The following is a 12,507-nucleotide window of genomic DNA, read 5'->3' on the forward strand; positions in this document are numbered from 1 at the left end:
ATGGAGCCCAGTGACCCACGGGGGAGAAGAGTCGCCATTGTCGGCGGTGGTCTGGTAGGAAATGCAATTTGGCTGCTGTGTGATTGCGTTTGCCAGGGAGCCGGGGCTGTGAAAGCATTGCTTGGATGTGGGGTGAATGTTTTTCTTAAAATCATTCCTCCTTCAGGTGATGAGGTGTTATAGAGGAGTTGGTTGAGCTCCTACTGCGGGAGGCAGTGAGGCTCATTAGCAGTTAGGACTTTGTAGGAGGAGAATAGCTCTTTCCCTTGAGGGAAAGCTTTGCTGCTGAGATATCCCAGAGATGCAACGTGTGTCTGTGGTGGGCACTTGCCTTGAATGGTGTGTGCAAATAAATCCTGCTGCCAAGAGTCCTTTTCTCAGAAGAAGGGGTTTGGGAGGTGGAGCAATGGTGCCCAGGTACACTAAATAACAGTACTCGTTTGGGCTGCCAGATCCTCCTACCCCTTGGCTGTTTCTGGCTTTAACCAAGTCACTAACGTGAAATGCTTTGTGAGGACTGAGACTTGGTAAACACTAGGCTAAGAGGAAAGGCCTTCCTCTGTCCACTTTTCTTTAGGAATGTTTTTCCTCCATTGCTACTTGCAGAGTGGTCTGACTCAAAAGGACAGCACGGAGCATTGCAGCACCTAAATCTCTCTTTTGACTTTTTGGCCATTAGCTTCTTGGTCCCCATGCTGCTGGAAAAAAGTGATGACATCAGTCTGTAGTTCTGACTGCAGATTGACTACTACTACTGAGCAATTAATGATGGAAGTTAGTTAAACAAGATAAAGACAGGCATCCATTTAAATAACAAGCAGGACGTATGTGTGCTGTCCTTTTTAAGGTAACATCTTGCTTTTGCACAGGTCTAGCTTTCCCCGCTGTGTTCCCAAGGGAATGCTGCAGCACCCTGAATTCTGTTGAGGAAGATAAATATAGTCCAGAGAGGAGCAGGGAGCTTGCTTTTACCAGCTCCTGTTGTGTCTGGCTGAAGGGGTTAGCCCTGCTGCGATTAATCACTGCATGTAAACAAGCCCTGAACTTGGTATGACTTTATGAGTTTTGATGGGTGACTTTTGTCTTGGAGGCTCTGCAGGCACATCATGGGTGCCATAGGACTTCTCTCCAGGAAGGTTCTTGATCAAAGGGTCTTCCTGTATATGCTGAGCTGCATCCCCTGACCTCTGCTTTCCCTTGATGCATCTGAGTAGTGATCTGTGATATAGCTACTATACAGCTACTAAACACTTCATCCACCATTCCTGATCCTTCTCTTGTAGGTGGGTGCATTAAATGCCTGTTTCTTTGCTAGACGAGGTTTCCATGTTGATGTTTATGAAGCCAGAGAAGGTAAGTTTAGCCTGATCATTACTGCTTTATTAATGCTTCTGTCCCTTTACTGATAACAGTTCTTGAAGAAGCAAAAGAGGAACTGTGTGAGCTCGCTGAAACTGCAGGAGGAAAATGAAATCTTAAAGTGTGGCACTTTGGGAATACGCTTTTCACTCTTCCCTTTAGCTCCTGTGGTGGGGGGAGCATTTAATTGAAATATGTTGTCTTGGGTGGAGGGAACACACCTTTCAGCTACTAAAATGATGCCCTTTTTTATGTTCTTGGCTTAAATATTGATTCAAATCCTCACCTTTGAAAATTGGTCTCTGTATGAAGAATTACAGCACAGGGCTGTTGAAGCAAGCTGGGTCAGAAGTTTGGAAGCAACGGCTGTTGTTAATGCTGCAGCATCTCTGTTAGGGTTAAAAACATTACTTGACTGATAACCACTGCCATCAGTGGTGAGGAGGGCTGGTGGTGAGAGGGGGAGAAGGAGAGATGGAGTGCTTTCAGGAAGCCTCCAGCTCTGCAGGGCACCACAAGAGAGAAATGATGATTCGGAGCCCGGGTGCTGGCTGAAAGGGAGAAAAATTGTTTGCCTTTAGTGTCTATCAGCTGACAGACAAATAAACCCTGGGCAGAGATGGCAAGCCAAGCAGCAGGTGAGAACGACACCATGGAAGGTGAAAGTCAACTCAAACGTGCAGTGAAGGGAAGGAGAAGCCTCGTGTGACATATGGTCTCTGTGATAACTCTTCCTGCTCAGGCAAACCTTGGGACTGGCGGTTCTGCTGCATGGCTCCCAGATACGCTCATCCCAAGTCCTGTGCACAGCTCTGGGTCCCCACTGCAGAAATGGGGGGGTCACAGCAGCCAGACGCAAGTGATGCTAGCAGGCTGCAGGCTCAGAGCAAGAGCAAATGGCTTTTCACTGTGGTTTAACTGTTAAACTCTTTGCTGGATATCATATATGCCAGAAGTTTCACAGGTTCAAAAAGCCTCTGGTTGCTCTTACCTGCCTTCTGAGTCAGATGGATTTTACCACTTTGCTCCAGTTTTTGGCCCATTTCTTGTGCTGAGATGCAACCCTGAAAGCTATTGGGATGAGGCTCTGCCACATGCGCTGGCCAGACCACCCAGGAAGCCTGAGTGAGGCCATTTGGAGGAGGAACAGGCCAGCACCGAGACATTTCCATCTGAACAGTGATGGAGAAGGTGACCTGCCAGTGTCCCGAAAAGCGTCAGTGTGTGGGTCTCAGCAGAAGCTGCCAGGCGTGCATCACTCGTCCCTTTCTGCTAGAGGGGAAACGGCTCTTAGTGGTAACGTGCCCTCTGGCACTGTGGGGAGCTGTCAGGATCCAGTGTTCTCTTTGCAGCACTTGGCTGCAACTGCTTATTCCAGGCTAGAGGAAGCATGGAGGAAGCAGCCCTTGAAGCTGCTCAGCTGCCTTCCCCAACAGCTGAATGTGCCCTCTGATACCTGCCCTCTCTGCACACAGAGCAGGGAGACAGGGACTCCCCACTGCCCTGCCTGCTGTCGCTGCAGGGATTTCAGGAGATGCCACCCGCACCAGGCTGTGGTATCGGCATCTCCATAACCAACTGCTCTTTCTGCACAGATATCCGTGTGGCCAGCTTTGCCCGTGGCAGAAGCATTAACTTGGCCCTGTCCCACAGAGGACGCCAAGCCCTCCGAGCCGTGGGGATGGAAGAGCAGGTAGCCTGGCAGCTTCTATTGGTGGTGGGGTTTCTGTGGTTAAAACGCTGTTGACTTCAGCTGGTGATGGATGGGCTCTCTTCTGCTCCCTAAGCGTGCAGGGGCCACTGCAGCGGTAGCTCTGCCTTTGTGAGGGTGGAGATAGACCTCTCCCACTGCATGCGTGCAGCCTGGCTCTCCACTGCTTCATGGCATAGTTGCCAATGGGGATATCCCCCAGCCTGGGGGCGGCACCCAAGCCCAGGCAGGTGGGCTCTGCTTGTGGCAGAGGGTGCTTCCCCAGGATACCAACTCTCAGACAACACCTTCCAGTGTTTACCTCTCCCCCATGCTCTTCTCCTTCCTTGAGGGTGAGGACAAACAGGGCAGGAGTAGAAGGACTCCCAAAGGAGCTGGAGGACCAGCAGGATGCGATAGAGGGAGCTGGTTTCTCCACTGACATGCCCAGATCTGTATTTTCCCAAAAAACCTTGAGCTTTGGGCTGACCCCTGAAATCCGTGCACACCAACTTCTGCACAGCATGCTTGGCTCAGAGCCCAGCACTCCTCTGCAGGTTGCTTGCTACTGTTTAACATCGAGCTGTTGGCAGTGGTGGGATCTCCTGGCCCCTGGCTCCCTGCAGAGAAGGAGTGAGGCTTCAACAGTTTGTATCCCAGCACCAGGATGTAATTTGGCTGTCAACCCCTGCCCTGCCCAGTGCCCTGGGCTTTTCATGTCCCTTCTATCCAAAAATAATTTTCTGTTGATTTTTATGAGAATGAGCTTGCAAGTAAACTCAATAAAGTGTAGTGACTTGGCGTTGACAGCCCTGTAAAATCTTCCCCAGCAACTTGGATAGCCACATGAAAACATATGAGCAGAAAGCATCCCATTCTGCCTGGAGTGCAGTGCACGGGGGGGATGGCACTTGGTAGCTTGTGCCCTGCCCCTGGCAACTCAGTTTTGGCCAGAAGGCTGGGTTGTGTTCCCTTCCGTTTCAGATTGTGTCCAAAAGCATTCCCATGCGGGCAAGGAGGATACATACACCTTCAGGGAAGAAGTACTCTATCCCTTACGGGAAGAAGAACCAGGTACTGGTCTCGTGCTGCCACTCAGAGATGCTTCGCAGAGCACGAGGGGTCTTTGATGGCATTTGTAGCTCTGTGTGATGGACAGCCTGGGGCTCACGCTCTTAGAAAGGATGCTGTGAGTGGGAAGGGGGTTGCGTGACTCCCCTGGATTCGGCGGAGCTGTTTGGAGAGGGTGATGTTTCTCATCTGTCCATGCAGAGCATCCTTCAGCAATGCCTCCTGAACCCTGTGTTTGTTTGTCTTGCAGTACATTCTCTCTGTGGACAGAGCAAACTTAAACAGAGAGCTGCTAACAGGTAGGTTGCCAGGTCTGTTTGCATGCACTTTTACACCCTGTTCACTGAGGATTTAGGGTTTGCCCCATGAACAGGAAACTTTGGGCCCCAGGCTCTCTTTGCCCGTGAGTTCTACATAACCTGGCTCTCAGAAAGTGCAAACGTGAACTAGCTGTGTTTTTAAGAAGAAAATCTGTGCTGTTTCCCTTCTGCTTGTCTGACACAAAAGGATAATCAAACAAGTCCGCCCAAGGCCTTTCTGCGTGTGCAGAAATCCCCCTCAAGTGGGAGCTGCCTCAGCTCCCTAGCACCTGGCACCAGAGTCTGCTTCCAGAACTTTACCAGCCAAAGCAGGAGATGATACCTCCTCAGCCTTGCCACAGTTTGTGCCATTTTTCACAACCCCTGATTGTACAGAGACAAATAGAAATTGGAGCACTGTGGCAAAGTGCGTAATCAGGCCAGGCCAAATTTCCCCAAATTTCCCATTGACTACAGGCACCGCATCCCATCCTGAAATACAATGTAGTGATGGTGGAAGCAGGTCAATGACTTGTCATTGCAGGGAAGAAAGAAATCTTTGAAGGACTCTTTGCACTTTTTAAATAGTTTTCACCAGTGTTGACCATATGTAGTCCTAGTATGCCCTGCCCACCGGCTGTCACTCAACACAGCAATCATCTCATTTGCTGTAATGGCAAAAGTCCCTATAATTTAGGGATCCCTTGGGAATATTTTTAGGGTCACAGTACAAGCCTCTACATTTAGTTGTCTTTTCCTTTCACAGCCGCTGAGAAGTACTCCAACACTAAACTGTACTTTGGACACAAGCTCCTGGCGTGCAACGCAGAGCTGGGGAAGTTAACTATAAAACGGTAATCCCTGCACAAGCCTGGGATCAAGTGGTGTGTTCAGTTAGTTTCTGCTTAATCATTCATAAAACCTCAAACAATTGAGCAATCTCAGTTTGAAACCAGTGTGTTATTACTGAGCAGGCAAAACTCAATGTCAGCTTTGAAAAGGAGAGACATCGAACCAGGGTTCATGGGGAGGCTGAAAAAAATTTAAGCAACTCCCTAACCCCGCAGCAGCCTGGCAGTAGGCTAGGCACATGCTTGCTGACCTGTGCAGGGAATAAACATGCCAGTCTCCATAGCGCTGGTTTGCAGGGACAGATTGCTCGTCAGGGAGGGCAGCTAACGAACTTGTTTCATAGTTGTGTTAAGTTCTGGTCGTGCCCCCCATCCACATGGGGATACAAAACAGCAGCATTATCCCAACAGTGCCTGTTGCATTCTTGGGGGTAGATCCTGCAGTTATGCTTTTGATAACCTACAGGATAATTATTTATCCTAATGCTGAGCTTCCCAGTCAGTGAAAGCCAGTCTTCCCTCATCCTAGAAGATTAATAACGCTGGAGGTGACCCCAGCATTTTGCAAAAGGCAGATCCACTGTGCCCAGTGGTGTTGAGCTGGCCTGGAGTTATGGCAGGACTGATCCAAGGGACTCTCTTGCTTTCAGATCTGACCAGCGGCCGTTGGAAGTCACCTATGATCTCATCGTAGGATGCGATGGAGCCTTCTCAACAGTCAGAAAGCAGTTCATGAGGCAAACACGCTTTAACTACAGTCATGAATACATTCCTCATGGCTATATGGAGCTGACTATCCCTCCCAAGGATGGAGATGTAAGTGCGCCTGTCCTGGGGGCTGCTACCACCTTTGCAGATGGGATACCCTGCTCCCCTCTCATGGTGGCTCTGCTACAGCAGCTCTAGAGAAACTGATTTCTCACTTGGGGCTCAGCCAAGGGACTAAAACTTTCCTAGGAGAAGGCAGGCATCTCTTCCTCTTCCAGTGACGGGGCCAATGTCTTGGTACCTGGCTGCAAAAATCCTAGAGAGCCTGCCCCAGAACGGTGGGGTTAACTTTAGCTCTGAGAGGTCCTGGGGATACAGGAACATGTCTGTGAGAACATTAGTGATTGCAAACCAGCAGATTTTTGCCCATCTTTCCTACCCTTTCCTCTTGCCCTTGCTCTGTATCTCCCTGAAGCACCAGGTACCAGAAAGGAGCTCTGGTCATTGTGTCTTCTCATGGTACAAAGGATGGGAACTGGTGTGCTGGTGTGCAGGGGAACCAGAGGCTGCGCTGGGGAAGCTGAGCAGGGCAGGTCAGGGGCACAAGGCGATTTTCCTTCTCTTTCAGTTTGCCATGGAACCAAACTACCTCCATATCTGGCCGAGAAACACCTTCATGATGATTGCACTGCCCAACATGGTGATAACCCACAGCCACGCTCCCTTGGGGCACGGGATGGAGCTTGTGGGGATGAACTGACTGTGGTGGCAGGCATGTGACAGGGGCTGGGAGGGCTGACAAGGTGCCAGGAGGGACCCCCAGCCTGTGCCAAGCGTCCCACAGCCGGCGGGGGGTGCAGGGCAGGACCCCCAGAGCCTCACAGCACTGAGCAGGTACCTGTGCCACTTCTCTCTGCCCACACATCCAAGCCCACCTGAGCCCCCCAAAAAACAGCTCTCTGCAGCTGGATGTTATAAACCAGATACGGGATTACCAGGGTAGCATGCCAGGCCCATGCTGGCAGATCACACGCTGCCCATATCTGCCTGCCCCCAACGTGTGCAGGCATACCATGGGAAGCTGGGTGGCTGGGTGCTTGTCCCCCACTGTGCAGGTGGGTCGCTGCAATTGCCGGGTGACAGGCTGGGCACTGAGCTGCTGCTCCAGGTGCCAGGTGCTCTCTATGGCCTCTGGGATTCTTTCTGACCTTCCTCCCTGGCTGGCAGGACAAGTCCTTCACCTGCACACTCTTCATGGCCTTTGAGGAATTTGAGAAGCTCACGACGGGCGAGCAAGTACTGGGTTTTTTCCAGACCCACTTCCCAGACGCCATCCCTCTCATCGGAGAGTAAGTGTTCCCATCTCCCCTTCTTGCTCATCAACGCAGTGCTGTGAAGCCAGGGGATGTATCCCCACCCAGCCTTGGGGTCCTGGTGACAGAGACTCTGCTGAAGCTGGCAGGCCAAGGGGTTGCAAATGCTGTTGGGGTGGATACCCATGGCCTGTACGTCTGAAGGAGGGGGAGTGAACAGACTGAGGTCCGCATTGTGTCTGCTCTGGAATAGCAGTCTCAGCAGCAGGATGCAGCCCCATCCCACAGCAGTTTCTGATGGAGTCGCACTGAAGCACTGCTCTGTCCCTTGGAGGCACAGCCCAGGCCCTGCCACTGCGGGACCAAAGAGCAGATGACCTCCCGCTGCGTTCATATAGCTGTTAAAGGTTTTGAACTCCAGGGATGGATTAGCTGTTCATAAGCTGTGGGTTTTTAACTTTAGAGGTGGGTGAGAAAAGTGACTCCGCTAGAGCAAAGGTAAGGGTTGCACACTGAAACCAGCAGCGCAAAGGTAGTCCCACTGTTCAGGTAGCTGAGTTGCGCAAATTTTTACTTTAGCTACCAGACTGAGAAAAGCTGGGCTTGGCAAAAAGAACACAAACCACTGTGCTGACTAAACAAAGTCTGGCACTTATTGATTGTATGGCTAAAACAAATATCAGGGCTGTGAGACACAAGAGCAGGCAGTTCCCAATGGCATGCTGCTACCCAGGCAGTAGGGACCCTCTCGCTGTGGGCCAAATGGAATAAGGGCAGCAGCACAGAGCCGGAGCATCCCGTTCCTCCTCGGGGCCCTCGTGGCGATGGGGACAGGGACCAGGCTTTCCAGCACATGTCCTGGTGGCCGTGGCTCTAGTCAGCGTGTCTTCATTTTCCTTCAAAGAGCGAAGCTCCCCAGCTGGTGGGAGCTCCAGCCCATGCTATTAATGCTTCCGCTTTGCAACATAGTTATTTAGCATGGGCTTTTTTTGGCTGATACAAAGGGTCTCAGCTGTGTTAGGCAGTTTCCTTTCCTCTTAAGGAGACTGTATCACAGGACTTCATGTAAATTTAGAAACTCAGATATCCTCTGGTATATCCTTCCTATAGTGACTGCCATCCACCACTGTTTCCAGTAAGAGCACTGAGATGTTGATGACACTCTTACTCATGGTCAAGTTGCGTGCAGAGCTTAAAACCTGCAGGCAAAATATTTGGTCCATAGGGAAAGTTAATGAAATAGTTTTTCTGGCTTCCACATTTTCCCCAGCACAAATATCCTAGTGAATAGGCTTGGGTTTTACATCCCAACAGTGACAGTGCCTGTGGCCCTGGCTTCCTGAGCTTGAACGTGGCATGACTTGCTCTTCTTGTCTCTTGTGGTCCCACAAGTGAAGTATCTGTTGTTTTGCCTGAAGGCGAGAGCTGAAGCACGATTACTTTTTGCTGCCAGCCCAGGCCATGATATCTGTGAAGTGCTCCTCCTACCACCTTGCTTCCCGGTGCGTGCTGATGGGAGATGCTGCGCATGCCGTTGTGCCCTTCTACGGACAGGGCATGAATGCGGTAAGTTCATGGCTGGCCCTGGGCTGTGTCAGTCAGGTCCCAACTCGTTTCACCCAGAAATGCCTGGTTTCAGAGTGTAGCTCCATAGAGTTCACGGGCTGGCTTGTCCCATGGTCTGATGTCCTCTGCATTGGCAGGTGTTGAACTCCCCTCAGGCACTTGGTTGCTCACTAGGACCCGGCTGTCCTCCGGAGAAAAGAGGGGACTGGGCGGTGGTGCTGCCTTCCCATGGGGCAGAGGACTCTGTGGGATGGGGGTCCTGCAGGGCAGCCCCAGGCTGCTGGGAAAGGCAACCCCCTGGATTTCTCTGCAAGACCCCTGGCAGAGTGGCCTGGATTAAGATTCCTGCTTCGAAGCTGTGGTCAGTGGGACGCTGAGCGTGCAAACAGTTACACTAGCTAAGCATCTGTGAGGGCACTTCTTGTGAATGCATGGTTCCTTCTGCCTATTTACACTCTAATTGTCCTCCCAGGGCTTTGAGGATTGTCTGGTCTTTGATGAATTAATGGACCAGTTCCACAATGACCTTGGTGAGTGAGCTGGCCAAGGAGGAGAAAGAGCAGAGGATCCCTCTACAGCTGAAGGCAGCTGGATACCTTGCTGGGGAGCTGCCCATGAGCTGCCACTTTCTTCTCCCAGGTGCCTGCCTCCCTGAGTTCTCCAGGCTGAGGGTGCCAGATGACCACGCAATCTCAGATTTAGCCATGTACAACTACGTAGAGGTAGGCGAGCTGCACACAGACTTGTGGTCGTATGGACCGTGCACACAGCAGGCAGGGGCTCTGTCAAGACTCTGGTCAGGCTCTCACCCCACCGGACTTGAGTCTAAGAGCTCCTTGGGAATGCCACTGGGGCTGGGGAGGCTCTACTCCCTGTGGTGACCCCCAGGACAGACAGCGGGAGAGCTAGCAAAACTCAGGCGGCTCTGCCAAGATGCCCCACAAAGGTGTGATGGTTGCTCTGTTGCAGATGCGTGAGCACGTGAATTCAACGTGGTTCATTTTCCGGAAGCATGTAGACAACTTCCTCCACACCCTCATGCCTTCCACCATTGTCCCGCTGTACACCATGGTAAGGCCAGCACCTGGGTCCCCACTGCCTGAACTGCCGCAAGCCTCCTGGCTGGCTTTGAGGTGGTGATGTGCTCCTGCAACCCTCCCAGGTGACCTTCACCAGAATTCGCTACCATGAGGCGCTTCAGCGCTGGAAATGGCAGAAAAAGGTTGGTCAGCAGTGGTGCCCTGTGCCATGAGCCTTGTGAGCATCCTGCATGCCAACACTGCTCAACTGCAGGTGGGGGAGCTTTGGTGGTGGGATATTGCCAGGTGGGTACAGGTGTGAAGACTTCGCTTGGTGCTGCAGGGTAGGAGCAAACCTCTGATGACGCCAGGGTTTCTCTTTGACACTTGCAGATAATTAATGGAGGGCTCTTTGTCATGGGGGCAGCAGGACTGTGTGGCACCTACCTGCTCATAAAGCGGCTGGCACGGGACTCAGACTTCTTCATGGTAAACTTGTGGGGCTGGTCCCATTATCTCAAGAATATTGAAAATTTTCCCTTTGGCACACAAGTAGCTTAAATGTAAGGGGAGCTCCTGGTTGTAATAAAAGTGAAGGCATGGGCTGTTGGCTCTGCTGGTTGATGTTGTTTCTCTTGGGGTGTGGCCTGGCAGCTCCTGCAACCCCTCTGCCTCCTGCCCTCCCAGCAGTGGTGGTGGTCCCTCTCCCCGGGTGAGAAGAGCCCTGCAGGGGCTCCGACATATCTCTGCCTCATCTCAGCAGCCTTGTCTTGAATGATGCATTGTGTCATGGGCTGGGTGCAGGTTTTGTGTGCAGTAATGGGGGGACCATGCGTCCTCCCAGCCAGCAGGACAGCCACTTGAACCCGTAAAGGTGTCCCAGCCTGTACTGCTGATTTCTGCTTTTACAAAAATCAAATCAATACCTTGACTTGAAAACCAGCTGGCTCCCTCCCCACCCCAAATCAAAGAAAATACTGTTCATTTATTCCTGGTGGAAATTAAACAACTTTAAGAAAGGATGTTCTGGGGCAGTGCTTGAAATCTGGGGAAAGGGCTGTTCCACACCTGGCTGAGAAATACTTCTGACTTTTTGCAAGCAGGTCTCCACAGAGGGACCACCAAGCCTTTGGGCTAAAGCAAGACCAAGGGCGTGAAGGACCCTTCTAGCTCCCTGTTTTCCATCTGGGCTTTTGCACGTACCCTAGCATATACTTCTGTCAAATGCAATTACTGATCATATGTCTTTCTGAAAAAGTCTGGATCCCTCATGGATTTTCTCTAATTGTTCTCTGAAGCATGTATGTGGTTGTAGTTGCACTGCACACACTACACTAGCAGTAAGACCTGCAGTGGCTGACAGGGGAGAGAGTCTCTTCATGTTCAAGTATTCAAACTGCTACCCTGAACTTTAGAAGGGCAGACTTTGGATTGTTTAGGAGTCTGGTTTACAGAGTCCCTTGGGGGGCAGTCCTGAAGGGCAAAGGAGTCCAGGAAGGACAGATGTTATTCAAGATGGAAGTCTCAAAGGCGCAGGAGCAGGCCGTCCTCATGTGCCGTAAGTCAAGCAGGCAGGGGAGAAGACCGGCCTGGCTGGACAGAGAGCTTTGGCTGGAACTCAGGAAAAAAAGGAGAGCTTACCACCTTTGGAAGAAGGGGCAGGTGACTCAGGAGGACTACAAGGATGTTGTGAGGTTATGCAGGGAGAAGATTAGAAAGGCAAAGGCCCAGCTAGAACTTAAACTGGGCACCGGCATTAAAGATAACAAAAAATGTTTTTAGAAATATATCAGCGACAAAAGGAGGGCCAGGGAGAATCTCCATCCTTTGTTGGATGCAGAAGGTAGCCTTGCCACGAAGGATGAGGAGAAGGCTGAGGCACTTAATGCCTTCTTTGCCTCAGTCTTTCATAGTCAGACTGGTCATCCTTGGGGTTTTCAGGCCCCTGAGCTGGGGAATGGAGATAGGATGCAGAATGAAGCCCCAGTTGTCGAAGAGGTGGCAGTCACTGACCTGCTCCTCCACCTGGATACGCACAAGTCCATGGGGCCAGACGGGATCCACCTGAGGATACTGAGGGAGCTGGCAGAGGAGCTTGCCAAGCCACTCTCCATCATTTATCAGCAGTCCTGGTCAACCGGGGAGGTCCCAGATGACTGGAAGTTAGCGAATGGGACGCCCCTCTGCAAGAAGGGTCGGAAGGAGGATCCGGGGAACTACAGGCCTGTCAGCCTGACCTCGGTGCCAGGAAAGGTCATGAAGCAGATCATCTTGAGTACCATTATGCGGCACGTGCGGGACAACTGGGGGATCAGGCCCAGCAAGCATGCGTTTATGAAAGGGAGGTCCTGCTTCACTAGCCTGGTCTTCTATGACAAGGTGACCCGCTTAGTGGATGAGGGGATGGCTGTGGATGTGGTCTACTTGGACTTTAGTAAGGCCTTTGACGCTGTCTCCCACAGGATTCTCCTGGAGAAGCTGGCTGCTCACGGCTTGGATAAGTGCACTCTCTGCTGGGTTAAAAACTGGCTGGACAGCCGAGCCCAGAGAGTGGTGGTGAATGGAGTCCAATCCAGTTGGTGGCCAGTTACGAGTGGTGTTCCCCAGGGCTCAGTGTTGGGGCCGGTCCTG

At 51.6% G+C, this 12,507-nt stretch overlaps 1 protein-coding gene across 1 annotated transcript; it reads left to right on the forward strand.

Annotated features, from left to right (window-relative positions):
- KMO (kynurenine 3-monooxygenase) lies at positions 1–10,437 on the forward strand (the record flags this gene model as incomplete). The annotated part of the gene is made up of 15 exons (XM_082312601.1): positions 1–54; positions 1,284–1,353; positions 2,955–3,052; positions 4,034–4,123; positions 4,371–4,419; positions 5,186–5,273; positions 5,921–6,086; positions 6,607–6,678; positions 7,206–7,327; positions 8,710–8,857; positions 9,330–9,387; positions 9,497–9,579; positions 9,827–9,928; positions 10,020–10,079; positions 10,270–10,437. The coding sequence occupies 15 exons, from the start codon at positions 1–3 to the stop codon at positions 10,435–10,437; spliced, it is 1,428 nt and encodes a 475-aa protein (XP_082168727.1).
- Positions 10,438–12,507: the final 2,070 nt, after the last annotated feature.

The sequence above is a fragment of the Platalea leucorodia genome, assembly GCF_965183815.1.
Source record: "Platalea leucorodia genome assembly, chromosome: 5".
NCBI lineage: Eukaryota > Metazoa > Chordata > Aves > Pelecaniformes > Threskiornithidae > Platalea > Platalea leucorodia.